This window comes from Antechinus flavipes, chromosome 1 (assembly GCF_016432865.1).
Source record: "Antechinus flavipes isolate AdamAnt ecotype Samford, QLD, Australia chromosome 1, AdamAnt_v2, whole genome shotgun sequence".
NCBI classification, from domain to species: domain Eukaryota; kingdom Metazoa; phylum Chordata; class Mammalia; order Dasyuromorphia; family Dasyuridae; genus Antechinus; species Antechinus flavipes.
Window position 1 is genome coordinate 9,825,095 of NC_067398.1, and position 27,801 is coordinate 9,852,895.

The 27,801-nt window shown below is 43.1% G+C and overlaps 1 protein-coding gene across 1 annotated transcript in view; it reads left to right on the plus strand.

The window, feature by feature from the left end:
* Nucleotides 1-27,801, plus strand: part of CACNA1D (calcium voltage-gated channel subunit alpha1 D) — a 305,670-nt gene that overhangs the window by 217,676 nt on the left and 60,193 nt on the right. Inside the window, exons 24-30 of the mRNA XM_051978907.1 lie at nt 630-737; nt 1,469-1,521; nt 4,046-4,192; nt 7,377-7,578; nt 10,687-10,845; nt 12,313-12,423; nt 27,676-27,759. Of these exons, the coding sequence (XP_051834867.1) occupies nt 630-737; nt 1,469-1,521; nt 4,046-4,192; nt 7,377-7,578; nt 10,687-10,845; nt 12,313-12,423; nt 27,676-27,759 (864 nt within the window). The remainder of the gene's footprint in view (nt 1-629; nt 738-1,468; nt 1,522-4,045; nt 4,193-7,376; nt 7,579-10,686; nt 10,846-12,312; nt 12,424-27,675; nt 27,760-27,801) is intronic.

A 27,801-nucleotide genomic window follows, 5' to 3' on the forward strand; every position in this document is an offset into this window, starting at 1 on the left:
CTTCCCCTCAGAGTCCTGGCCTCTTCCGAGCCAGACTGGGGTTCATCCCCTTAACTTCAAAGTGGGCTCTACCCGTGTAAATGGTCTAATCCAATTTATCTTGAGATGAACCCCCTCTGCCCTGGCTTTGCGGGAATGAGAAAGCTCATAATGCTATTGGCACCCTGCTCCCGGCTCCGGCTTTGTACTCTCGATCAGAAAATGAGTAACAAGCAAAAACTTGTTAGTAAATAGCAAGTTTCCTAAATATCAAAAGACCTGCTAGGTTTTAGCCCGGAACCACCTGGTAGGAGCTGCCCATTGCCAACCCTGGCCACCTAGTTTGTGTACCCAAGCTCTCCATGGCCTGACCATATATTCTATGTGCCCAAGCTTGCCAGGGTTGCCATGGCCTGATTATGTATTTTATGTGCCCGAGCTTGCCATGGCCCGACCACATATTCTACGTGCCCAAGTTCACCAGGGCTGCCGTGGTCTCTATTTTACATGTAGAGGGAGCTTCAGGGACAGAACCCCACCCCCCCACTCCCAGAACCCGCCGCACTTCCCAATCAAGCTGTAGCGAGTGAACCGAATATCACGGCTGAGTCTCCATGTTCTCTCCTGTTGTTCCTTTCTTCTCTCACCAGCATGTGGTTCAGTGTGTCTTTGTCGCTATTCGAACCATAGGCAACATCATGATTGTCACCACCCTGCTTCAGTTCATGTTTGCCTGCATTGGGGTGCAGCTGTTTAAGGTAGGCTTGGGGAGAGAGCCCCGGACTTGGAAGCAATGGATCGATGAATACGTCCAGCACTTAGGCTGGGACCACATATTGTGTAGCCTCAGCTCCCCCAGTCTGCCAGAGGCAGCCATGAGAAACAGAATTCCTTCTCCTCCCCTCCGACCCCAAGGGCGTCCCTTTGAGCATATTATGTTTCGAATTTCCACAAAGTCAAGCTCTAGATAATGGGACAGGGGGAGAATACACAGAAAAAACAAGATTGTTCCTGCTTTCATACTCAGACTAGTTGGGGGGCCAACACTTAAAGAAAGTTCAACTGAAGAACATTTGGTGAGACTAAGATGTCCTAAGGGTGCAGTTACGGGGTGGATGTCAGTTGCCCTAGATGCCTAGGGAAGGTGGCAGTGCCAGGGGTTGTGGGTAAGGCCGTGGTGGATCTCCCTCTCATCAGAGAGTTGGGCTTGTTGACTTCCATCTCATCCAAGTTCCATGAGCCATCCTGCAGCTTGGACTAAGGGGGAGACCCATCAATCTAGGATCGCTTCTGGAATGGACTGGGAGCAGATAGAGGGCAAGAGACATTAGGGCATTCTCAGTGGTGATAGTTCTTCCTGTTTCCCAATTATCCAGGATTGGTTTGAGGATAGAGAGGGTAAGGGTGGGCAAGGTGCCTTTGGTCATGGTCATACCCTCATTTTGTAGTTTTTCAAGGAGCTACATTTTCCTGTTCTATTTATATTTAGGGGAAGTTCTACCGGTGCACGGATGAAGCCAAAAGTAACCCTGAAGAATGCAGGTGAGTAGGGACTGGAACTGGGGAGGAAGAAGGAGAAAGAATATGAGCTCAGCTTCAGAGAGCAGTCTAGACACTGACCATCCCCAGGCAGGATGAACAGTCTTCCCCAGACGAGCCTTTCCAGTGTTAGCTGCTCACATTGGGATGAGTTTCCCCTAGCTTTGGGAGATGTGAGGGAATCACTTCATGTATTATCTGTCATTGAGATAGATTAAAATCTTTCATTACATCAAAGATTCTTAACCTGAGGTCTGTGGGCTTATTTTAGCATGTTGCTACCTCCTTCAATAGAATTGGTTTTCTTTGTAATCCTGTCTGTTGTGTTATATTTTATGCATTAAAACGCATAATTCTGATGAGGGCCCACCCAGATGGCTGCCCAAGGGGTCCAAGACAAAAAAAAACCCAACAGAAAAGAACTTCTTTAAGGTTTTAGATTTTCTTCAAGTATTTTTTCTGAATAAGTTAAGCCAGCAAACATTAAGTGCTTACTGAGTGCTAGGCACTCTGCTAAGAGTTCTGCATACAGATCAAAGAAAGTGAAAGATTTTTCCTGTCCACAGGAAGTTTATATTATAATAGAAGAAGATAAACACATTAGATGGATGGAGAAAGTATGGGGAGAGAACAGGAAAATAACAAGTATGGACAGTCAGGAGGAAGGAGTCCAGAGACAGGGAGTGAGCATGGCTAGCCTGGACCCTTTGCTTCAAAAATAGTGGTTCTGAAAGGATGAAAGGGATCTTCTAGGGTGAAAAGGCTGGTGACTTACCATGAAGAAGAAGAGGGGAGTCCTGAGAAAATGAGGGAGAAACTTTTAAGAATGGTTTCCCAGCTTTCCTCCTTTCCTCTGTTCTGCCATTTCTGTTGGGCATTTTTGTGTTCTCCAGGGTACAGGAGAGATATGGGGAAGGAATTCTACATGTTCAGCTTGGGACACATTTTCAGTTGTGCTGAGAGGTGTAGAGGGGGAAGACAACCATTGGCTACTGCCTGGGTTCTTCCCGTGCACCCTCATGCCCATCCTGTTCATCAAAGTCACATCTAATTCACTCGCTCCTTTGTCCACTCTCTTTTTATTTTTTAATATTTTTATTATAAACTTAACAAATATCCACACACATGAACATTTAAGTTTTCAAAGACTCAAAAAGAAGGTATATTTAGTATTCTGATCTTACATGTAGTTTGTTTATTAAGCGTCAATTAAATTTAACACAATAAGCAAGTAAGGCAATTTTGTGACTGTGTTCCCTTTTGAAATTCCTTCTTTCTTTTCAGTGATGAATTCTCTCAGGTTCTATGGCTAATAGAGCTTTCACTAGAAAAGGGAGGTGACATATCACAGTACAAAGTGGGCCTTCCAAAGGGATCTGGGATTAGAACAAAAAATGATCAAAATATACCAGGATTTATTTTCTATGTCTATTAATCCACAAACATTCATTTTATAATAAAGTAGAGTATAGATATTTCCCTTTCTTTAGGCTTATGATTCTTAAAGCTCTTAAATTTCAGAGCTTGAGTAAAGGAGGTTGACTGAATTTCATTTTGACTTTGAAGAGATGCCAGAGTAAGATCAGGTTAGGGTTTTCAAAGCATTTTCTTTTGAAGAAAAAAAGCATTGAGAGAACCTTCAGTTTCCTTTTTCATGAGAACAGAAATCGGGTGAGGTTTTGTTGTGGTTTTGCAGTAGCTGGTTGCCGATAGCTGCGCTGTTGCAGCCGAAGCTAAATGTTCATTAATTTTCCAGCCCCAGCCTGCCCCCACAGGGTGCCGTCGGCTCGCACAAGTGTGCCATTGGCCATCAGGGGGCTGAATGAGCACGTGGACCGCAGAGCCATTCCCGTCTTCGTTGCTCAGAGCACCATCCTCCTGATTTTTATCTCGAGCAGCACTAGCACTTAATTTGTGCTGTTGTTTTTGCTTCTCAATGACAAGAACTGTTTGTTGTTCCTATTGTTTCCCTTGCATTGCTTTATTTTATTCTTTATTGCACAGTATCCGTACATGTGAAATGTTTATGTTGTGGTAGATTTTTTATTGTTGTTTCCATTTTGAGGGTGACAGCTAAAAATCACTGTTAGAAAACCTAGAAGCCATTGGATCATAGATGTAGGGTTGGAGGAGATCTCAGGCATCCTCCAGGCTCACCTCATTTTCTAAATAAATCTTCCCAAGAGCTAACGTTTACGGAGGTGTTCTAGGTGGGATCTCATTTGCTTTTGACCACAGCTCTGTGAGGCAGATGTTTGTAGATGGAGGAGCAGACCCAGAGACGAGATGACCTTAGATGGAAGGCTACTGAGACCTACCTAGCCTTAGAGCCTTAGTGCAGGGTAGATGCTTGGATGACGGCCAGAGTTGCTCTGAAAGGACAGAGGGGCAGGGCCGGGAAGGTGGCCCTTACTTGGGGCGGCCCCGGAGAGTAGATCAGTGGGTGGGGAGCTCTGCATTTACCATCATCCTTAACTGTCTGTAGAGGGATTCATGGAGATTCCATGTGGCTTTTGTCTTTCTCTAGGGGACTCTTCATCCTTTACAAAGATGGCGATGTTAATAGCCCCATGGTTCGGGAGAGAGTTTGGCAAAATAGTGATTTCAACTTTGACAATGTCCTCTCGGCGATGATGGCTCTTTTCACGGTCTCCACATTTGAAGGATGGCCTGCGTGAGTATCGAGTGACCCATGGCTTCTTCTGTGAACTAGTCCCAGGATCATACTTGCTGTTTAAAATTTTTTCCTAAACTCAGCTGACTATCCTTCCCCCTTCCTTTCTTCACTCCCCCCAAATTGCCCCTTTTCCCCACTTCCATTGTTGGATTTCCCCTAGATTATTTTGGAGGTCTTTATTTGTGAGATAAGGATTTTTTGGCCCACTATCATCTAAGACATGAGGTGGAAGATGTAAGTATTCAAAGGTTCTTCTGTTGATATAGTGCCAGAAGTGCTTTAGCAATAAAACCAGAAGAAGAAATTAGGAGGAAGGAAATAAAATAATCACTTTTTGTAGATGATCTTTGAAATAGAATAAAAATGGTGGTTTATTTGAAAAACAGTAGTCACTTAAAATTGATTGAAAAATTAATAACTTTGTCTAGGTTTCAGGTTATGAAAGAGTCATCAGATTTTCTATATATTATCAACAAACCTCCAGAGAGACAGAAAGAAAAATTCCTTTAAAATCACTACAGAATATATAAACATGACAGTATTGCCAAAATTTATTTATTTATTCAAAGCCACATCAATAAAATTACCAAAAGATTATTCTATAGAGTTAGAAAAAATAAGATTCATATGGAGGAACAAAAGGTCAAGAATGTCAAAGAAAATAATGGAAAAAAGTGTGAAGGAAGGTAGCGATACAGAACCACGCCTCAAACTACACACTGCCAAGCAGCTTCCTCATCAAAAACGCAGAAATGATGATCAGTAGAACATAGATGATATACAATGACTAGAAGCAAATGAACAAGTAGCACAGTTCTAGGATCCAGTTCTCTTGGAAAGAGAGAGATTTGGGAGACATTTGGAAAGATGGCGAAGCTGTTCATCCCTAATGGCAAAGATGTTGCCATTTTTTCTAGAGAGAGTTTCAGCAGCGTCCCCTGCATCCGTGGCCAGTTTGTCTTCTCAAGGGCAGGGATCTCTCTCGTTCTTTGTGGGTCTTCACAGTGGCTATGCTGTACATGATGTCAGGCATGCTGCAGTGAACCATGTATGCCATGTTGTGCTGGGTACATCATACCATGCCATGCATGCCATGCTGTGCCACATATATCGTGCCATGCCATGTATGCCACGCTGTGCCACATACACTGTGCCATGCCACACACGTCATGCTATGCCAGATATGCTGTGCCAACTATGCCATGCTGTGCCATGTACATTGTGCCATTCCATGTATGCCATGCTGTGCCACATATGTCATGCTGTGCCAGTACACTGGCCATGCCACATATGGTGTGCTGTGCCAGATATGCCATGCTGTACTAGATATGCTATGCCATGTATGCCATGCTGTGCCACATACACCGTGCCATGCCACACACATCATGCTGTGCTAGTACACTATGGCATGCCACATATGGTGGGCTGTGCCAGATATGCCATGCTGTACTAGATATGCTGTGCCAAGTATGCCATGCTGTGCCACATACACTGTGCCATGCCACACACATCATGCTGTGCCAGATATGCTGTGCCAAGTATGCCATGCTATGCCATGTACACTGTGCCAAGTCACATATGCCATGCTGTGCCACACGTCATGCTGTGCCAGTACACTGTGCCATGCCACATATAGCATGCTGTGCCAGGATATGTCATGCTGTACTAGATATGCTGTGCCATGTATACCATGCTGTGCCACGTACCAGTATACAGTACACAATGCTGCACCAGGGACACTGCTTGATCACCTGAGCAGAGTGCTGTTCTCATTGGGTGAATTGGAGATAAGTGCTGAAAGAGTAATTGTAAGACCAGGAAAGAGTAGTGACTACTCTGCCTTTTGGGGAGAGAGGCCCCATGGATCCACACATTTTTATGTCTACATTTGCTGCTTGCTGCATTGGGTTCTGAGAGCACCTCTCTGATGACAAATAGCCAGAACCACCCAGCTCTTAATTTCTCACCAGTAGCCCAGGGCAGCAGCTTCCAATCTCCAGGCTGCCTTCTGTTAGTCCAGAGTCACAGGGAATCACAATTCTTTCCTTTCACACGCACTCACAAAGGCTACGTGACACTTTTTGAAATTAAAATTATGGTTGAAAGAATTCTATGGAATGCCTTCATCCACTGGAGATAGCCTGGGGTGTGCAGAGAATTGTGGAGCAGGGCAAAGAGCAGTATTTCTTGAACCAAATATTTTAAGTAGAATTCTGGCTCTCCTAGTTAGCCTCTTTGACAAGTCACTTAACCTCATCAGGCCTGAGGAATCTTCTGACTATAAACTATAAATCCATGAACAGATATTTACTCAGAACGTCAAAAACGAAGACGTTGAATTAGGTATTTGTGAGAGACAAAGTGGTAGAAATTCCAATCCTGAGAGACAAGAAATACTCAAAACCAATAAATAAATAAAGGGATGTCTGAACAAATTATCACATGTTAGTATGGTATTATTATGCCACAAGAAAGCATGAATATGAAGGATTCAGAGAAAACTAGAAAGAAACGGAGAAGAATTTATGAAGTCAGAAGTAAAATGAGAGGAATTAAGAAAACTACTTATTCAGTGGCCATGATAATGAGAAGGAAAACAATTCTAAAAGACTCAAGAACTTGGATCAGTGTCAAGATTGATCCTGGCTCCAGAAGATTGATGTTGAAGCGTGATTCCCGACTCTTGGCAGAAAGGGGCCAGACTAGAGGCGCCAAGGGAGATGATCATTTTCAGAAGTTGTCAATGTATTCATTTATCTGACTTGAATATCCTTGTTTGCTGCAAGATAGGGCATTTTTGGGGATGGAAGGGAGAATTAGATGGGCAAAGAAAGAAGCGAATCTCAATGAAACTTTTAAAATGAACAGAATAGAGAAGGAAGGTTCAAAGGTAACACCCAGACAAGCTAGAACAATTTATGAAGCTAAATGTGTACTGAGGAAAGACTGTGTGTTAGAAGTTCATAATTTCTTATGTAATCCTCTTATTCTAGTTTTCTATATTTAACATTTTAATTTGTTAAGTTCGTAATAAAAAAATTAATGGACTCATCAAATAAAACGGTACATGCTGCATCCTAGAGGAATTTGGAGCAGGAAGCTTGCTGATCTGGCAACAGGGAAAACCCCGAGTTGGGAAGGAATCCCCAGCCCAGTTTTTAATACGTGTGTATATTTTCAGGTTATTGTATAAAGCCATTGACTCCAATGGGGAGAACGTCGGCCCAATCTACAACTATCGGGTGGAGATTTCTATCTTCTTTATCATCTACATCATCATTGTGGCCTTCTTCATGATGAATATCTTTGTGGGCTTTGTGATCGTCACCTTTCAGGAGCAGGGGGAGAAAGAGTACAAGAACTGTGAGCTGGACAAGAACCAGGTAAGAAGGAGGTGCCCGGGGGGCTCCCAAACCCACACAGAAGGGAGGGCCACATGCATCTAGCCAGGCTGCCGAGAGGATGCTGGGCAGACTTAGGAGGGCTCTTTGTGCTTGGAGATGCTGGCCCTGTGTTTGCAGAGGAGCTCTGTGATGCACAGACTGTGCCCAAATTGTGCCACCCCATTGGTGTGCCCATCCTGGAGTCTGGCTGCTCCATGAGCTGTAAGACTTGGATTGACCCATCCCTCTCTTTTCGTGTCCACTTAAAGGAGAGGAGAAATATATTTGCTCTTCCTTGACATCTGTCACCTTCTGGGATCTTGGGCTTCCCATCTGCAAAATGGGAATGTTGGATGAGTTGATAGCCTTAGATCTGTGGTCTTAGGATACATTTAAAAAATAAAATGTGAGCTTTCATAGGATTACAGATTTAGAGCTGCAGAGGACCTTCGTGGTCACCTGGACCAACCCCATGTTTTATAGAGAAGGAAACTCAGACCTGCCTCTAGGTTGCCTGGTGATTAGAACATTTGAGTTTCAGGAAGACCCAAGTTCAAGAACAGCTTTAGAAACTTACCAACTATGTGACTGGACAAAGTAAATGCTGTAAAATGGGCAAAAAATTAGTACCCCCCTGCCAAGGTTGTTGGGAGGATAAAATGAGATATTTGCAAACTTAGAATTACTATATAATTGCTAGTTATCATTACTATTATTGCTCAAGATCATCCAGTTGGATACTAAGTGGCAGAACCCAGTTTCCCTGATCCCTAGCAGCAGCATCCCCTCAATGAGAACCAGAGTGCCAGGAGAAGCCGGGACTGAGGCTCAGACAGGAAGGCCCACACAGGAGGGCGTCCCCAGGGCCAGATGTCTTGCTAGGAAAAAGCTGAACGTTATTTAGTTAACTACTCTCAGGAGCATCAAAGCACTGAAGGCCTGTTGAAGATCACAGTGCATGGAGGAAAGGCAGAAAGGCAGAGTATAAGCATCTGAGCTGAGACAGGGGTGTGTGTGTGTGTGTGTGTGTGTGTGTGCGTTTGTGTGACTGTGTGTGTATGTGTCTGTGAATGTATGAGTGAGTGTGTGTGTGCGTTTGTGTGACTGTGTGTGTATGTGTCTGTGAATGTATGAGTGAGTGTGTGTGTGCGTTTGTGTGACTGTGTGTGTATGTGTCTGTGAATGTATGAGTGAGTGTGTGTGTGCGTTTGTGTGACTGTGTGTGTATGTGTCTGTGAATGTATGAGTGAGTGTGTGTGTGCATTTGTGTGACTGTGTGTATGTGTCTGTGAATGTATGAGTGAGTGTGTGTGTGTGTGACTGTGTGTGTATGAGTGAGTGTGTGTGTGTATGACTGTGTGTATGTGTCTGTGAATGTATGAGTGAGGGTGTGTGTGTGTGTGTATGACTGTGTGTATGTGTCTGTGAATGTATGAGTGAGGGTGTGTGTGTGTGTGTGTCTGTGTATGTGTCTGTGAATGTATGAGTGTGTGTGTGTGTGTGACTGTGTGTGTATGTGTCTGTATATGTATGAGTGAGTGTGTGTGTGCGTTTGTGTGACTGTGTGTGTATGTGTCTGTGAATGTATGAGTGAGTGTGTGTGCGCGTTTGTGTGACTGTGTGTGTATGTGTCTGTGAATGTATGAGTGAGTGTGTGTGTGCGTTTGTGTGACTGTGTGTGTATGTGTCTGTGAATGTATGAGTGAGTGTGTGTGTGCATTTGTGTGACTGTGTGTATGTGTCTGTGAATGTATGAGTGAGTGTGTGTGTGTGTGTGACTGTGTGTGTATGAGTGAGTGTGTGTGTGTATGACTGTGTGTATGTGTCTGTGAATGTATGAGTGAGGGTGTGTGTGTGTGTGTATGACTGTGTGTATGTGTCTGTGAATGTATGAGTGAGGGTGTGTGTGTGTGTGTGACTGTGTATGTGTCTGTGAATGTATGAGTGAGTGTGTGTGTGCGTTTGTGTGACTGTGTGTGTATGTGTCTGTGAATGTATGAGTGAGTGTGTGTGTGTGTGACTGTGTGTGTATGTGTCTGTGAATGTATGAGTGAGTGTGTGTGTGTGTGACTGTGTGTGTATGAGTGAGTGTGTGTGTGTATGACTGTGTGTATGTGTCTGTGAATGTATGAGTGAGGGTGTGTGTGTGTGTGTGACTGTGTGTGTATGTGTCTGTGAATGTATGAGTGAGTGTGTGTGTGCATTTGTGTGACTGTGTATGTGTCTGTGAATGTATGAGTGAGTGTGTGTGTGCGTTTGTGTGACTGTGTGTGTATGTGTCTGTGAATGTATGAGTGAGTGTGTGTGTGTGTGACTGTGTGTATGTGTCTGTGAATGTATGAGTGTGTGTGTGACTGTGTGTATGTGTCTGTGAATGTATGAGTGAGGGTGTGTGTGTGTGTGTGACTGTGTGTGTATGTGTCTGTGAATGTATGAGTGAGTGTGTGTGTGCATTTGTGTGACTGTGTGTATGTGTCTGTGAATGTATGAGTGAGTGTGTGTGTGCGTTTGTGTGACTGTGTGTGTATGTGTCTGTGAATGTATGAGTGAGTGTGTGTGTGTGTGTGACTGTGTGTGTATGAGTGAGTGTGTGTGTGTATGACTGTGTGTATGTGTCTGTGAATGTATGAGTGAGGGTGTGTGTGTGTGTGTGACTGTGTATGTGTCTGTGAATGTATGAGTGTGTGTGTGTGACTGTGTGTGTATGTGTCTGTATATGTATCAGTGAGTGTGTGTTTGTATTGTGTGTGTGTGACTGTGTGTGTATGTGTCTGTGTATGTATCAGTGAGTGTGTGTGACTGTGTGTGTATGTGGTGGGGGGAGGCAGGGCTCCCCAAGACGCAGTCTGTCTGGAGCTAGGGCCACTTCTGTTCGCCCTGCCAATGATCACATGATGTAAAAAGAACATTTTGTTTGCCGCCATCCCCAGCTCCTGGGGAGATGGCATGTGCCCATGGGGTGCATTTACCCAGCAGGCAAAGGCAGACTCACCTCCCCTTGCTGGCCTCCTTCTTGCATTGTGGAGAAATGCTTGCAGAGCAGCGGGGACTCTGACCTCTCCGGGGAGATTCTCAGAGCTTCATTCTTGCCCTCTCCTGCTTTTGCAGCGTCAGTGTGTCGAATACGCCTTGAAAGCCCGGCCCCTGCGGAGATACATTCCCAAAAACCCCTACCAGTACAAGTTCTGGTACGTGGTGAACTCCTCCCCCTTCGAGTACATGATGTTCGTCCTCATCATGCTCAACACTTTGTGCTTGGCCATGCAGGTAAGGAATCCCTTGGGAGATACCGGGCCCAGAATACATTTTACCATGGTCTTAGAACGTGATGGACAAGAAAACAAGCGGGGATGAAATGGAGATCATCCTTTGGCCGGGGACTCTTGGGTGGGGATTGTTTTGGAAAGGAGGCTGTTGGCAGCGATGTCACAGGGTCTGTGGGCCTAAGCTTGTGCCGTGGGGCATGGCAGGTACACAAATTATGCCTTCCTTGGCTTTGAGAAGTTGACTTTTACAAGACGGGGGCAGGAGCAAGGAATAGGATGAACAGAAATAACTGACATAAGGGCAAGGAATGAAAGGGAAAAAATAAAAATCAGATAAGACACATATTATCAAATGGAAGCTACACTTTTTCTTAGAGAAATGATGGAGGAGATGACTTTTGACACTATATAGTGAAGCATATACTTTGTTGTACATGAAGTATCAAGCACCAAAATATATGGAACAAATAAGTGCTATGAATTATTAGAGCTTTCCTGGAATTTGAAGTGGTTGAAACCGGGGCAGGATTTGATTTGATTTTCCTCATACACATTTCTAGAAGTAAAACAATAAACTGGCCAAATGGCTACCTCCCCGTGGCTTGTGGATTATGGATGTAATGGCCTTTGTTTCTTCCTCCTTCCCTCACGTATTTGTCTCTGGGACATGTTCTTAAGTTACTAAAAAGAAAAGAAAATCTTTGAGGATGACCCAGAACTGACATTGTGTACGCTTGCAAAGCAAATATATATCCTTTCCTTTGTTTGCCACAGCAGGTCTCTGAGGAAGGTACCAGAGATAGGGTTAGTCCCATTTTATGGAAGAGGAATCTGTGGCTCAGAGAAATAAGGGACGGGCCTATGGTCATGTGGCTGATGTCAGAGGGAAGATCAAAGCCAGCTCATCCTAACTCCCAGTTGAGCCTTCTACTGAAAAGTCAGCACTGAAATAAGAGACAAAGAGGTTCCTCAGGAAAAACAAGCAGTTAGGAGGTTAAGGCTGAGTTGTTCTTTCTTTGACAGAGAACCTGTATTCCCTGATTTCAGACTTGTTTTTAAGTTAAGCCGAGCTATTCTCCTGGAAGTGTCTAGAACTGGGGACATCTTCCCTCAAAAGGAGTAGAAATTCCTTTTATCCTGATCAGAGAAACTGACCATTGCAGACTGTCAGAATCCTGACTTTTAACATCAGGCTGACCAGTAGACTAGCTTATCCACCCCCTCCCAGCTCCTCTCAGGCCAAAGACTCAATGTTTGCCCAGTGTGCATGTCAGCAGGATAGGGTTTTTCTTCCTGCTGTTACAGAAATGTGAGTCAGGGCCTTAGGTATCACGTCCATGTCTTTGCTTTGGGCATCCGTGGTGGCTAAAGAGTGTGTGTGTCCTAATGTTGGCCTTTTATTTGATCACGAATAAATAAAGCAGAGTAACTACTTTATAGGAAACAGTGCTTACGCTTTCACCCACAGCATTACGAGCAGTCCAAGATCTTCAATGACGCCATGGACATCCTGAACATGGTCTTCACAGGAGTGTTCACTGTGGAAATGGTCTTGAAAGTCATCGCATTCAAACCCAAGGTAAGGCTTGAGCCCAATTACTTTAGATTATCACCAAATCTAATGAGAATAGCCTCAGCTTCCTTTTAGTGCTGTGCTGCTGAATAATCATGAGTCATTGCAGTATCTGGCTGTATTATCTCTTTAGAACATTACCAATCTGATTATGGCAGGTTTTTTTTTAATCTCCTGAGAAAACAAAATCTTATAAAGCAATTCTGAGAAAAGGCAGGAAGAAGGAAAGATTTGGGGAACTATAGAAAGAAGATTTTGCTATAAACTTAATTATCTTCCCTAAAAATTATTTTTCACCTTGTCTCCAGTGTATCTGCCCTTGTCTGCTAGCTCTGAAATCAATATTTAAATGTTGTTTAAACAACAGGAATAATTCAGTGCTTAAGTCACATTGAGATTGTTAATGCAGACAAGGCTGGCTTATCTCTTGCCTCAAACAGAGGCAGCAGTCCCAGCATCACTGTGACCTCATTCTTTCTGATTACTATGGCAGATTTCAACTTGTACAGTCACAGTGTAGGAGACGCCATTTATGTTGTCCGTCTTAAAGTCTGGATTATGTGGAAGGAAGACACATCAAATAGTGAATAGATGAAATTCTGCCTTCGAATAAATTAAAGACCAAGAGTATTATCAGTCCCCTGGTGGGCGGATTTGTTAACATTCCTCACAAGGGATTGGTTCTTAGGCCAAAAAAAGTGTTCTTGAGCACTGACTCCTTGCTATTGTCTCAGAGGGCAAGGGAGAGTGCAAATGGTAGCTAAAATACTGACGACAGAGCCTCCCTCGGTGTTAACAGCCCTAGTAGGTAGCCCACATTACAAAATGACAGTGGTAACCCAGTTTTTCATCATGTGGAAAATCTAGCTGATGAGAATATTATTACATTGGTTGTAATGAAATGAATGACTTTGCAGATTCCAGTTACGTGACCTTCCAATCCAAACCTATCCCTTTCTTCACGTTGAATTAATTTCTTTGTAATCTTATATCAGATTTTTGTGGATCAAAAAGAAAGCACACTTGTAAGTTCATCAATGTGGGTGACTGCAGCGGGCCCAATTTGGCAGTTTATGCATGCTTAGATTAATGTACTGTGACTTGTCCATATATAAAAATATATATACACATTTCCCTCTTTTCCAAATTCATCTTAATTTACTTTGAGATTTTGGTTTGATCACTCCTCTCATCCTGCTCCCCTCCCTCCTTATTATTTTGAACAATATTTGTCTATGCTGATGGAAAAGGGTGGCCAAGTAATTATGTCAAAATGACTGTTAGAATTTAGTGGAAAGACTTCCAGAGTAGTTTACTAAGCTGTTCTGCTTTGAGTGTTTTTCCCCCTGAAGGTGGCTATAGATGGATAAGAAACTTCTCTCTCTCTGCAAACCCCTTCAGAAAATGCACCCTGTCCTTTGCCCCTTTATGTTGATGGCCTTTACTCCTCTGAAGGGTTCAGTGGTGTGAGAACAGACACATGATACTAAGAATAATGAGTAACCAATATATAATCTGTAGAAAGATATGAGTTGCTTATTTTAGGGGATTTCCCTCGAAATCATACTGGTTGGAAATGTTTAACTCAGCAAGATCATTTAATAATAACAAGTAACATCAAACTGCTTCCAGAAACAACTATCCCTAGCTGTGCCCCTATGGCAGGAATCTTTGAGGGGTGAGAATTTTCAAGCAAAATAGGGTATGGGATCCAAGAAGGCAAAGATCCAGATGCTTTTTGCTCTTCTGTCCTCTTTGATTTATCAGACTCAGATTAAGAAAGAAGCACAGGCTCAGGGCTTGGCCTGCCAATGTAGCGGCCATACTGAAAATGATTTAGGTTTTCAGGGGCACATTTGTTCTCAGAACCAGGAAGTTCCTTCCCCAGCTTTCTATCCGCTCCTCCAAAACAACTCTAGCCACAACCGCCCGGGTCAGGAGGGCCACAGGCCTCCCTCCCATTTCTGCCTGAGACCCCTGGGATTTCAGCCATCTTCCACCTCCTCAGCTGTTCTTAGTCCCTGGCACAAAGTGCAGCTGGCCACATGACAGGAGCCGCCCACCTGTCGCCGGCCTGTGCTCAGAGCCTCCTTCCCTGCCGCAGAACCTGCCAGAGCTCTTACTTCCCTCACCCTACCTGCAGAACCCAGGTTCATCTCCAAGCCACCCCCAAGAGCTGGATAACCAGCCTCAGAGCAGGAGGCACCCCACCTAATAGTTCTAATGGCTTTGTAAGCCCACATGAGTCTTCTGTGCGATGGGGGGCTGATGGCACCTTGGACTGCCTTGAGAAGCATCATCCGGGACTCTCCGGGTAATGGTCATTGCTGATCTCAGACCGTCACAAGAGCCTCGTGCTCAGTTCTGGACACCACGTGTCAGGAGAAGCATTGATCATCTGGGAAGTAGCCAGAAGAGGGTCAGCAGAAGAGCGTGTTGTAGAACCCTTTTGTGCCAAGGGCCCTTTGAATATTAATAACATCATTATGTTACGATGCCTTAGAAGGCCTGCGGGCTGGATGTTCCCCACTCTGCTGTGCAGGGATCTGGGCAGACGTGTAGCCTCCCCTAAAAAAGACTTAGAGGGGCATGATAATGGTCTTAAAGTATTTGAAGGATGATGTTGGGGAAGGGAGAGGGTTAGATGTGGGTCCATATCCTGCTTTTCATTCAAAATTAACCTTTTGCCTTCTTTAATTGGGGTCATAATCCAGATGATAGAGATTTGAAGAGAATAAATCCACCTTCCAACCACACTCACCAGGCTAATCATAAAAAAGTCACTGCAGTGGTTCAGTGTTGACAGTGGGGTAGGGGAGTGAGGCTCGATGGAGGCTGGGAGGTCACGCTGCATTTACCCCCATGGCGTTTTCATGGGCCAAAGGCACGTCCCTCTTTGGGGATGAAGGCAGTATCTGTAATCTCTGCTCACAGTCTCAGGGGTAATGTGACTCCGACCACATTTATTCAAGAGCAGTCGCTTCCAGCATGCTTTACTTTGGGGTGAGGAGACACAAGCCCTCAACTTTTTCTGGAGCAGGACCCTAAATGCACACTTTGAGCTCTTATTTGCCCAGATCGTGGGACAGTGCAGTCATGGGTAAGGTGAAGAGGAATTATTTTGCTGTGATGAAGCACCACGTTTCTGTCTTCAGGTCCATTCCTAATTCGATGTGATCTAAGTTTCTTGTGTATTCCTTTGGCTATTTCAGTGTCCTAGAAATATCACAGGAGCGTTTGTCAAGCCAGAATTTACTTACAAAGACATAGCATACTTTATGTACTTAAATCCAATGCTTTCAAAGCACCTGCTATAGGCAAGACACTCTATTATGTATTGTTGAGGCAGAGCAGAGCCTCTGCTGGCCTTGGGCTACTTCTTCTCCCTGGGAGAAGGTGACAGGTCCACGGGTAGCACAGTCACAAGAACGGCGTGCTAGAGGCAACAACGACTGCATTGAGCATTCCCAGCTCAGAGACAGCCAGGATGAAGGGACTGAGTACCAGAGATACAAAGAAAATAAACTATTAGCCCTTGCCCTCAAGGAACTTATGTTCTAATGGGGGAGAAAAGAGAGTATAGAAGGCACAGACAAGATGCAGAAAGCCATGGGTTTATGGGCATGCGTGTATCGGGGGCTGGGAGAAATCTGGAAAGGCTTCTTGCAGAAAGAGGGATTTAAGTAGAATCTTGAAGGAATCTGGAGAGACTAATGCAGCACTTCCTACATGGGGGTACCCAGGGTCCGGCCATACAGGCAGCAGATGGACGTCATAGATGGGGGATCTCCAAGGAGGCTTAATAGATTGAATTTGGATGTTGGGGAAGGTGAGGGATAGGAAATAAGCCTGGGAAATGCATGCATTCAATAGCAGGCTTCGGATATTGGGCAAATAGAAGCTATTGAAGACCCAACCGGAAGGAGACCATTAGGAGAGTTTGGATCAGAGATTCACACCATCCTCACAAAGAGATAGCTTGGAAATCACCCTGCAAACTTTAAAATACGCATAAATGTGAATTTGTCCTTAGTAGTACCAATGTCAAAATCTATCCAAAGCATTAGCTTCTGCTTTGTGTTGAGGAGTGAGTCAGAACTAGGAGAAGGTCCAGAGCTGGCACAAGGGCTGGGCCCTTGTCTCAAAGGGATTTCCATCTCTCGGGCTCGCTTCCTCACTTTTGCCTTGTCTCCTTTGTGACATACACAAGTGTTTGCAGATTATCTAGCTAGCATTGGAGTGTGCCTGTGGCTGATGAGTAGAGGGGCCAGTCAGCTCCCTGGTCTGACCTTGTCCTCCCCACTAGAAAGCTACAGGGAAGATGTGTCCTTGTAGTTGAAGAAATTCGTGAGGAAAAGCCAGGTCCTGAGGAGATGAACTACTCAGGTGGAAAGGGGAAGTATGCAAGTGCAGCCAAATGGCGCTGACCGCCATCCCCCTTCCCCTCCCCTTGGCCTCTGCTCTCACTGCTGCCCCTTGTTTACCTCAGGCATCCCTTCTGTTCCTGACCTTTTGTGATCCTTAGCTAAAAATGCCTCCTTCCCCTCCCAATGAAATGAGCATGTCTTTGTTTTGTGGATAGTCTGGAGGACTCCAAGGAGATCACGTCATGTGGGAATAGGATTATAGGCGGCCATCCCTGATGGGCTTTCTTTTTGGTCCTGGGGAAGCTTCAGTGAACTAAAACAGGATGAATCCAAATACTTATTTTTTTTTACTTAGAAAAAGCAGTTACCTTATTTATACAGGCCACGTTAAATGTGAGGTCTCCCAAAAGTCTTGATGCCATATTAAAGCTTTTAAAATAATAGCAATATAGCACTATTTCTATTTAGTTTCCACGACTATTTCTATCTAAACACCATTTAAAAAGTGAAAAAAATGAAATCATGATGATCAGGAAGATAATCCAACAAGATGACATGATTTTCCAATGATATAGCTATGTTCCAATTAGGTCAAATGATGAGTCATGAAAGTTATCCAAATTTTCAGTATCCAAACGGATTATTAATTATACATGAAATATGGATCTTTGTACTAGCCTGATGAAAATGTGCAAAGAAACATTTAAAAATAAATTTTTAGCTGTCAATGAATATAATAGCAACAAATAGGAAATTTTTTTTCAAGTTATTACAAAATAATAGGGTAGTTATAGAAAACAAAAATTTTTTAAAATTACTGAATACTATATAAAAAGATGAACCTGACTGACAAAATAAAAAAAAAAACAGTTATTGTTACTTAAAGTATACAATGATAACTTAAAGTGACGTAGATTGAACTGTCTTCCCTATCTTTAATTTTTCACAACGCACCAGTAGATTCTGGGAACTTTATTCTCATCCTAGCAAATAGGAACGCTTCAGTGGACACTGGGATCAGCATACATGACTTTGTGCTTCACAGCTGTTGCAGTTTAAAGGGATCTTCAAATCCCTTGAATGTATACATCTCCATTGGTAACTGCCAGCTGCTGCTGCTTCCACTTGTGGATCAAATGAAGATCATCATTTGCTGGTTCTTCAAATGACACTGAGCAGTGCCCAGATATCATTTTCTAGTTCACCCAAATATTTGCTTCCATCTTAAATATTCCTTTTACCCATTTTAAAGACACTTAAAAAATTAACACAACTGTTAGTGACATGGTACACCTAACACATCAAATCCACACAAAGACAATAGACCAAGTATAAAACCCTCAAGTATCACACACAGGCAGATTTAATTGAATTTTGACTAGCATTACGTGCAACCACACTTTTCTAATTCTCAATAAATTGAATTTTGCTTTATGTGACCTTTTAATAGTCAATACTTAGTTCTAAGTTTACATATTAAAAGCTTAATATGTTTCATAAATACATAGGGAACAAAATTTCTGCTCTACAAATTCAGACTTTCAAATATCCTTGAGAATTCACAAATAAACCATATTGAAGTTGGAGCATTATAGCGGTTGTGTTTTTAAGAGATATCACCTTATGAAACACTCATAACTTTCAAATTATGTGAAATAAAATGCTCTTAAAAAAAAAAAAAAAACAAGTCTGACCGAAGAAATAAAAGGCACATGAGAACAGGAAGTCTCATACAGTACCTCCCTGCTGTCCACTACTTGAATCATCACAACAGTGCTTTCAACAAGTCTGTATAAGATGAATTTATATCTCAATACTTTTGTTCAGTTGCAAAAAAAAAACAATCATTTTATCCAGTAATTTGTCAAATGCTAAATTAAATATAGTATTTCTATTTCTCTCTGAGAAACAGTTAAAAAGAATGAAATAATGATAATAATAGCTCACATTTGTAGATTCCTTAAGGTTGTAGAGCATTCAGCAGACATTTTCATTGCTCTTTATTAAAAACCCATCTCTGTTAGACCAAATACAATGGCAATAGGGTTATGGTTTATATGCCCTTTAAAGAAGACAAGTTCCAAAGGAGGGACAATTAATTCAGATTGGTTAATATAATGGAGAGGTGTGGATTATATTAAAATTAGGTCACTGATACCTTGGTGAAAGATTGTGCTGCTATTGTACAAATTTTATAAATAAGGAACCTGGGTCTCAATGCCTTGCCTAGGATCATTTCACTGGTAACCATTAGGGAGTTAGGTTCTAGATTGAGTGCTATTTCAACTACACCAAAAACTTCCTCTGGATGGTACCATAGGGATCAGGTTTAAATTCTGAGTGACTTGCCTGGTGTCACATCCGCAGCAAGTAGCAGAGCTGGAATATGAATCCACATCCTCTTCACTAAAAACGTATTGCTCATCTTCATCTGAGAGTGTCCTTTCCTTGGAATGAGGAACTTTAACAAAAAGATAAACTGTGGCAATTCTTTGACCAAGATAACATTTATTAGCAGGGATATGCTGCTTGCCAATAAGAGGTCAAAAACTTGCCTCCATTTATTCCTAGAACTCCAAGCAAAAGGAGAATTTTTTTTCCCCTTTTATAGATTTTGTGAGTATGGGGTGGGGAGAATAAAACAGGGTAGATGACATCATGGGATTGAGGCAACATGTTTGGTTACAGAGCTGAGTCATGGGGAACACTATTATTGTTAATGAGGGTTATCAAGAACCCCTTCCTCCTACACTTCTTCCTTCCTTCTCTTTCTTACTTATGCTCCCCTCTTCACTACAAAATATGGGTTAGACTTTTGAGAAACACACCAGATATTCTTGAAGGATAACTTGGTGATGTGAAGATTTTACATTGAATTCCCTTGGGTTCACATCCAGTTCCCAAGGTCAAATAAACTCCTTGGTACAACAATAGATCAGCGATTAACAGGAATGCTCTTTTTCTAAACTTAACTCCTTATAGGCCAGACGAATTCTGAACTTAGTTCAGAGACAGAGACTCATGACTTTAAGCAATTATAAGACAAATCAGTTAATTGTGCATAGGATCAATAAGAAAATTTTACAGATTCAGCATTGATCATTTCAGCTTCAAGAACTTGATGCATTTATCACAATAGTTTTCCATCCCTTCGGGCCTATTGTTCCCATATATTCTCTGGATTAAGAAACCTTTCTGGCTTAGTAGATACAGAGTTTTATATTTTCTGGCTAATCATATCCAGCTCTCTCCTTGAACAGAAACATGATAGCCTGATCTTAAGGTGATGTATAATTCTCCACTGCCAAAATTCTGAGCCAGAAAGTTACTTTGGTATAATTGTCTAAATTTGAATATCGATATTTCAAGGTGTACCCTAGCACAAGAGCCAAGTACAATGCAAAACATCCTTTCCAGTCAGAGAAAAAAGAATGTGGGGATGAACTCCATTTTTTGCTTTTGGCTACAGCATCATCTTCATATTTTCTATTAAGAGATGATGCAATAAGCTTGATGAAGTTTATGAAGCATGAGGCCGGTGAACAAGAAGGAAAATTCCCAGTGTGGGCAAGAAGAGACACTGGAATGGTGGGGGGCTGGTTGGTTTCTATGATCATAGATCTAGAATGAGAAGGTTCAAAAGACATAGTTTCTGGATAATTTTATCATTTTATTAATGAGTCAAGCTTGTTATTAATAAAAGAATCATCATTTCGCCCTCTCTCTCAGACCAAAGACATGTAGTGGCAGTCACAATTTATATACCCTTTGAAAGGGGTGGCAATCAACTCAGATTGGGTAACACAATGGAGAGATGTGGGCTATATTAAAAAGAAGGTCTTGGGATATGTGACTGAGGGTACTTCCCAAAATGGTTCTAGGACTTTACCAGGAGTCAAAAATCATACTCCACTTGTTGAGAGAGGCCCCCCTTCCCCCAGGATGGAGAGAGGACTAATGGGATATTATAGAGAAATATGGGAAATCAGAAGAGGAGTGAAAACCAGTTTAGATTGATTCCTTCTGATCCCAGGGAAGAATTTTCAAAAGTAAATTTAAGCTTGATGCTCTAGCAACCTTCCTCTAAGAATCAGAGCAATCCAAACAGGAGAGAAGCCTTCTCAGGAAGTAATGGGTTCCCTCTCATTGAAAGTCTTCAAGCTGAAGCTAGATAATCACTTAGCAAGTTTGTTAGAGTGGGGACTTTTTCTGACAAGGATTGGTTACTGAGGTCCCTTCCAAATCTTAAAACTCTTTGATTCTATTCCCTGACTCACGAAGGGGCTTATTTGATGAAATCTGGAATATCCAAGTGAGAAGAGGAAGAGAAACAGCTCTGTAAAAAAAGAAAAGGGATTGTTGTCTAAGGGGACTGCTAGAAATGTACAGGGAATTGGCCAAGCAATTTTTAAAAGGCACATATTAAAGATGGAAGGATGGGTAGGTAAGGGATGATGAATGTAAAGGTGTGACATGACCCTGTAAGAATAGGGTCACAGTGGCTAGAGCTTAGAGGGACCTAAAGTGTGTTGGCAATGCAAAAGCCTACAAAAAATGGCTGTCCAAAAACTAAATTACAGAAAAGAGGGCTATCAGAAAATAGATGAGATCATTATTTGGGATAGATTGCTGAGTAGAGAGCAATGAAAGTGAAGGCAGGGCCATTCCAAGCTAACTGCTTATTTTCTTAGGAGTCTGTTCTTTGAACTAGAAGAGACAGAACAAAAATGGTTAATGAGTAGTTGAACAATTCAAAATAGGTAGAATGTAGGAAGAACATCTCATTGTCCTTAACACATGTAAGTCCCCTGGAAAGCTAAGTATTGAAAAAACCAGGAAGTGTTTCAAACCTTTCTCTGAGCTCTCTGAAAGATTTTGAGGCAATCCAACAATCATCTTGGGATTTTTTTATTTTGAGTTTTTAAGGGAAGAATCAAGTATAAGTTTTATTTTTGACTTCTGGTAAAGTCCTAGAAAAAAAGGAATGATTCATGAACAACTAGAAAGGAAAGCAGAAATCACAAGGAGCCAGCATCACTTCCTCACGAAGAGGTCCTGCTGCACTAACCCCGTTTCCTTTTTTGGCAGGATCACTAGATTAGGGGACTGCTCTAGATATAGTTTAACCAGATTTTATCAAAGCCTTTGACAGAGTCAAAATTGTAAACAAGATAGAAAGATGCAAACTCAGAATAGAGTTGGGTAAATTTGAACTAATTGAAGGATTGGACCCAAAGAAGAATGATTAATGATGCATCAGTCAGTTTATAAGCTTTTATAAATACTATGTGCCAGACACTATGCTAAGAACGGGGGATACAAAGACAATTTTTGAGCCAATGTTTAAAAAAAAAAACAAAGCAGATTAAAGTTACATTGTTTTCGCTGGCAATTTTATTACTTTTGAGAACAAAAAGTTTTTTGTTCCATGACTAAATAAAATAGAAATTGTTTTCAAGATATTGCTTATTTAAATCCTGTTAACACATATTAGCTGTGTGAGTCTGAAAAGCAGGGAAGGGGAGAAGAGACCTCCATGGGGTTAGGGTGGAGAAGCCTAGAGAGTCAGGAAGGGAGCCCAGAGAGGAATGAAGGACTGAACATGGCTCTTTAAAATGGAGGTTCCAGAAGAAACCGATCAGTCGGAGGAGGCAAAATCAGAGGAAGAAAGATCTTCCAGGGGGAGGAAGCTGTTGGATTTTGGTGAAGAAAGAAGTCAGGAATGTCAGGGGCTGAGGATGGATGGAGCGGCCATCCCCAGGAGGTCCAGACCAGTGAAATCATGATCCGGCACATGCTCAGAATGTCTTATTGATGGGACATGTGAGCCACAGCGTTTGGCTGCCACAGTGCCTGACATGAGCCTTGCCCTCAGAGGACCGACCTTCTGCTTGCCTCCTTCTACGTCCAGCGCAATGAGACCTGAAACCCCCCTCCCTGTGGCCTGGCCTGGGAAGTCAGGCTAAAGATGCCCTTTGTCCTTGGGGCAATTCCAATCTTCCTCCTCTGGGTTTCTTTCCCAGTGCTCTGTGGACACACTCACCTCCTGCCAGCTTTGCTTCCTCCCTGTGTCCTGTATCCCAACATCTGCTAAGGAGGAACCACCAACCTCCCAAAGGCCCAGCCTTGGTGGGCAGGAAGGTCTGGAAGCTCTGGTTCTGGGGAGAGGGGATGAAGGCTCGAGTAGGGCAGCAGTCCTGAGTCATGGACAGGGAAGAAAGGACACGGTGGAGGGAGGAACAATATTGAGAGATAGGACAACTGCAGGTTCTGTGAAGGTTTCTGGCTCTTTGTTCAGTCTTAGACTCAAGATGCAGCATTGAATAATCCTGTGGAATCATGGCTTTATGACCTTTGCCGAGGGCACAAAGAACAGTCTCCTCTGGATGATTTTTTTCTATCTGGAAGCCTTAACAAACAAGAATATTTTAACCAGCTGGCAATTAAGTTGTAATTTATTCAAAGGGCATGCTGGCCCCAGATAAGAGAATAACAGCAAAAAGCTCTCCAAGATGGTCACATAAAGCACTGCTAGGAAGAAACCTTTTCTCCTGATAGGCAGTTCTTTGGTTTGATCTTTGGTTTGTCCATCCTTTAGGATAGAGGTGGGGAACCTCCAGCCTGCAGCCATTTAAGGTCACCACAGGCAATGATTAGCTGAAAGCTAGGTACAGCAACCTCCGGCTATTTGAGTTCTCTAATTGATAATTTTGTATGGCCCTCACATGATGTAATAAATATCCAGAAAATATTGGCAGAAAAAGGGTTCCCATCCCTGCTTTAGGAATTGAGATCCCATGGAAAAGGAGCCATGGGTTCAAGTTCTGGCTCTGATGCTCAGCAGCTCTTTAGTTTGTTACTAAAGATTAAAAATTTAAAAGGTTAAGCAAGTACATGAGGAAACCTCTAAGCAAAAGAGTCTGCAGCCTTTTCTGTCAATAAATCTACATAATCAGGCTTAATCTCTCTAAGCCTCAGTTTCCAAACTGTAAAATGGAATAATAATATCTTCTCTACTCTTCAGGGCCCTTGGTCACACTGAAGCTGCTTTGGAGCCATGGACTGCCCAGAGAGATAACACCCTTTTTGCTTTGCACTCTATCAGCTCCTCAAGGTCCTTGAGGATCTCAGTACTAGGCTCGTTATACTGGGAAGGGCCATCAGTGGCTGCTTCCCTGCAGAAGAGCTGATCTGTCCCTTGGAATCTATCTTTCTAGTTTACTATAAAGTGAACTTACTTTTAAAATGAATTTTTATCCTCCACATCTACCCCCTCTCCTGCCCCAGAATGTTCCTGCTCATGTGCCGAGGACTCCTGAAACCCTATGCAGTCTAACTCTTCCATAGAGGAGGATTTGGGATGATAGAACTGGCCTGTAAACTGGCTTGGCTTCTGTAGGATCTTTGTGCCTACCTAGCACATTTTATCCAAAGCCACAATGATGTGGCAGATTTTACACATAGGGAAACTGAGGCTCAAAGATGTGTCCCAAGGGTAGGTTGAGCCCAGCTCCTCTTGACTCCAAGAGGAAAGCTCTCCATTGGGTGCGGCTGCTTTTCTAGATCACGTTTCTCAAAATTGATCGAGATTTCAGTTCTCTAAAATCAGAGGAACACAGTTCTTGTCCAGAACATTGATTTCTTATTTGCTGTGATTCTAGAGTAGGAATATCTGGTATCAGTATTGTTGTCCTATGTATGTTTACTTTTCTCCTATCAACAATATATTTTTCTACAACCTGTGACTTAAAATATTGAAATTTTCAAGATAAAATTTTGAAAACTTTCCTAGAATTTGGAACCTTATGAAGCCTCTTATTATGCCCTAGCATCCCACACGGGGTATGGAAAAAAATTGGTAAGAAGATCATTTGAGCCCCTTCATAAATAACTTTTCACATTTGATCTTTTTTTTTTTTCTATATGAAGGTTGAGGGAATGACTGGATGTAGAGTAAAACATGGGAGCAAATGAAGAAGGTTCAGGAATAGAACAGGCAAGAAAGTGGTGATGAGGGGTGGTTCTTGTAGCTATAAAAAATAGGATTAAAAAGCATCCAGGTCAGTGTGGCATTTTTGCAAATGTCCCCAGATTGTCTAATCTTAACCAGAAAAGGACCTTGTTCTAATTGTTAGAAGTAGCCAAGTTGTCCAGATTTCCCACAAGGTCACATTAAGGAAATCAGGGTTCTGCAGTTGATCACCATGTAAAGAAATGTGACTGTTTCAGATTCATTTATTGTACTGACCATACCGGGAGTTAGTGTCTGTTGATTTTTCCCGTTTTTCCACAAATTGATGCTTGTTCACTTTCTCCAGTATCAATTTTGTCTCTTTATGTGTTTAAAACCCAGAATCAGACATTTTGTAACCTATTGGCACTATTCTCAAAGAATTTTTCTTGGATCTTAGGTAATCTAACCCAGTCTCCTCCTTGTATAGATCTGGAATCTGAGACCGGATGAGTTGAAGTATCTTGTCCAAATCCTAGTTCTAAGTGGCAGAACAGGAAGTCCTGCCTGTGCCCTGGGTCGTGCTGCTTGGCCTAGCATAACACATCCTGTGTAATGCGTACATCATGAATGTTAACAGAATTGTGCTTATTTCAGAGAAGAGAAAGATCCTTTTCTGTCCAAGTCATTCCTGGAAGGCCTCAATGAGGAGGTAGAATTTTAGATGGACCTTGAATAGGATTTGACTTTTCAGAGAAGGGGAAAATGTGTTCTGGGTACAAGGAGGAGCAGAAGCAAAGGCACGAAAGCCAAGAGAAGCCTGTTGTGTGTGGACAGGAGCAGAAATGTGCCAATGAAATAATCTGGGCAACCCAAGGCTGTGAGTTGGTCTCCTTGTGGCCACATAATCCGGTGGAAAGCCCAGCTGTGGTGCCAGATTGGCAGTAGGGACCTTTTCTAGATGTTGGGTAAAGAAGAGACATGAACAGTGAGGGCTTGAGCAATGTGTCTGGTTCTGCAGAGTGGAGGGGAGGGAAAGAGAGTCTACGCCCAATCCCCTGCCCCGTCTAGCCTATTGCCTTCTGTTTGAATACTGTATGTGTATATCACGCATATGAGAACAACTGTATTTATTAACTTTATATTTAGCCGACTCTAGTTTTGTAGGTCCTGGTTGTCTACCTCCTTCTCTGCCCTTGTATCTCTGGCCAGCACAGTGCCTGGCACATAGCGGGCACCTATTAAATGCGTGTTGAGTGACTAATTAACCAAATGATTGAAGCAGAGAGATCACTTACTGCAATAAGCCAAATGAACTAACTAGGCCCAGATGAGGGGGTGGAGCCATAAGTCTGAAGAGGAAAGGATGAATCCAAGAGAGGAAGGACCCAGTCGTTAGTTGAATGGAGAGGATGAAAAGTTGATGTTCAGTTGTCCCGATTCATCCTTCCTTGATCATTTCCTGATTTTAAATATGTTACTGCCTATCCAAGAGGAAGCCAGAGAAAGGCTGTCAGGAAGGCCAGACTTGGGGGACCCATATCTTAGACCAGGCGGCAGATGGAAGGAGCTGGCCCACGGCCCAGAGCTTTTTCCAAGCCAGGATTAATCCCGTTTGGTGGTTGATGCCCGAACCTTAGTGTGTGTTGACTACCTCTGACATCTTCCTCCTTGTGCAGCCAATGATAGGAGGAGATTACGCTCTTCTCTCACTGCCAGCTCCTTCAGCCCAAGAACAGAGGCAGCAGTTGGTGGGGGTGGGGGTAGCAGTTTGGGGACTGCTAACCATTTAAGTTGGGATAAGATAAAATTTTGTTTTTATTTATTTAGAAAAAGTCTGACCTAAAAATGGTCAAACCCATCTTTACAGTGTAATGAGGGACTTTTCCTGACTACAGATATAACCTAGCATTGATTTCTGAAATCCCCTTGGCTTAAGGTATTGTTGCTCTGTTAAAATGCAAATACTTCTGGGAAAGGAACCATAGTAGACTGATAGTAATTTATTCAGATATTTATTGCCTATCCTGTGCTGTGCTAGACCTATCAATTATTTCCACTATAGCACCAAGTGTATTGGATCATTCTCAGATTGACTGCCTAAGTAAGAGCAGACTCTGCTTAGACAAGGGGAGGTGAGAAAAAAGAAAACGAATGTACAAGGTACCTTGAGAGACAAGAGGAGAGAAAGATGCTAAAAGGCCTTGGTCAGGACTGAATTGGCCTGGTTTCTCTTTGTAAAAAAATTTATTTTAAACTTAGGGGCTAGAATTCTAGCAGAGAGCTGGTTAGCCACCAGCTGGGCAGGGGAGAGACCCCAAAATACAAGCCATTCAATCTGGTGGCTCATTTCCATGGGCATTTCTACAGGTGCTTTCACTTTTCCTCCAGAGCAGCAGAATTTCTGGCCAATCCCACTTTACTTAAAAAAAAAAAAAGCCTTAACGTCTCCCTTTCCCCCCCAACAAGCCTCCTGTTTGGGGGGAGCCTCTGCTCCCTAGGACACCCTGCCCACATAGGAAGGACATGATTTGCAAGAGAGAGGAAGCGGGATGGCTGCCGCTCAGGGTGTGAGGTTAGAAGAGCGAAGGGAAGCTGGAAACTCTCCTGCAGAGAGCAGGAGGCCCCTTCTGCCTCTCCCACCATCCCGCCCATCACTCCGCTGGCAGGCCGCGGAGCTGCTGCATCCCTGCTTCAGGCCCAGGCCCCCTTGCTGCTGCTGCTGCTGCTGGCCCCTGCAGACCAGCCCCACCCACGGCCCTCCAGGGGCTTTCCGTCAGTAGACAATATTGTTGGTTTCCCGCTGCCCCCCCCAGTCGTGAGCCCACTTCTCCTGCCCTCCCCACTCCTCCCCCCGCCACCCGCAGGAGTAGAAGCCCCTCTAGGTCCAAGGCATTTGGAACGTGATCATAAATGTCTGCCCCTGCCTGCTCTGTCCAGGGATATTTTAGTGATGCCTGGAATACGTTTGACTCCCTCATCGTTATCGGCAGCATTGTAGACGTGGCCCTCAGCGAAGCGGACGTAAGTACGCACCCCCCCCCTGCATTGGACTGTGCCTGCCCT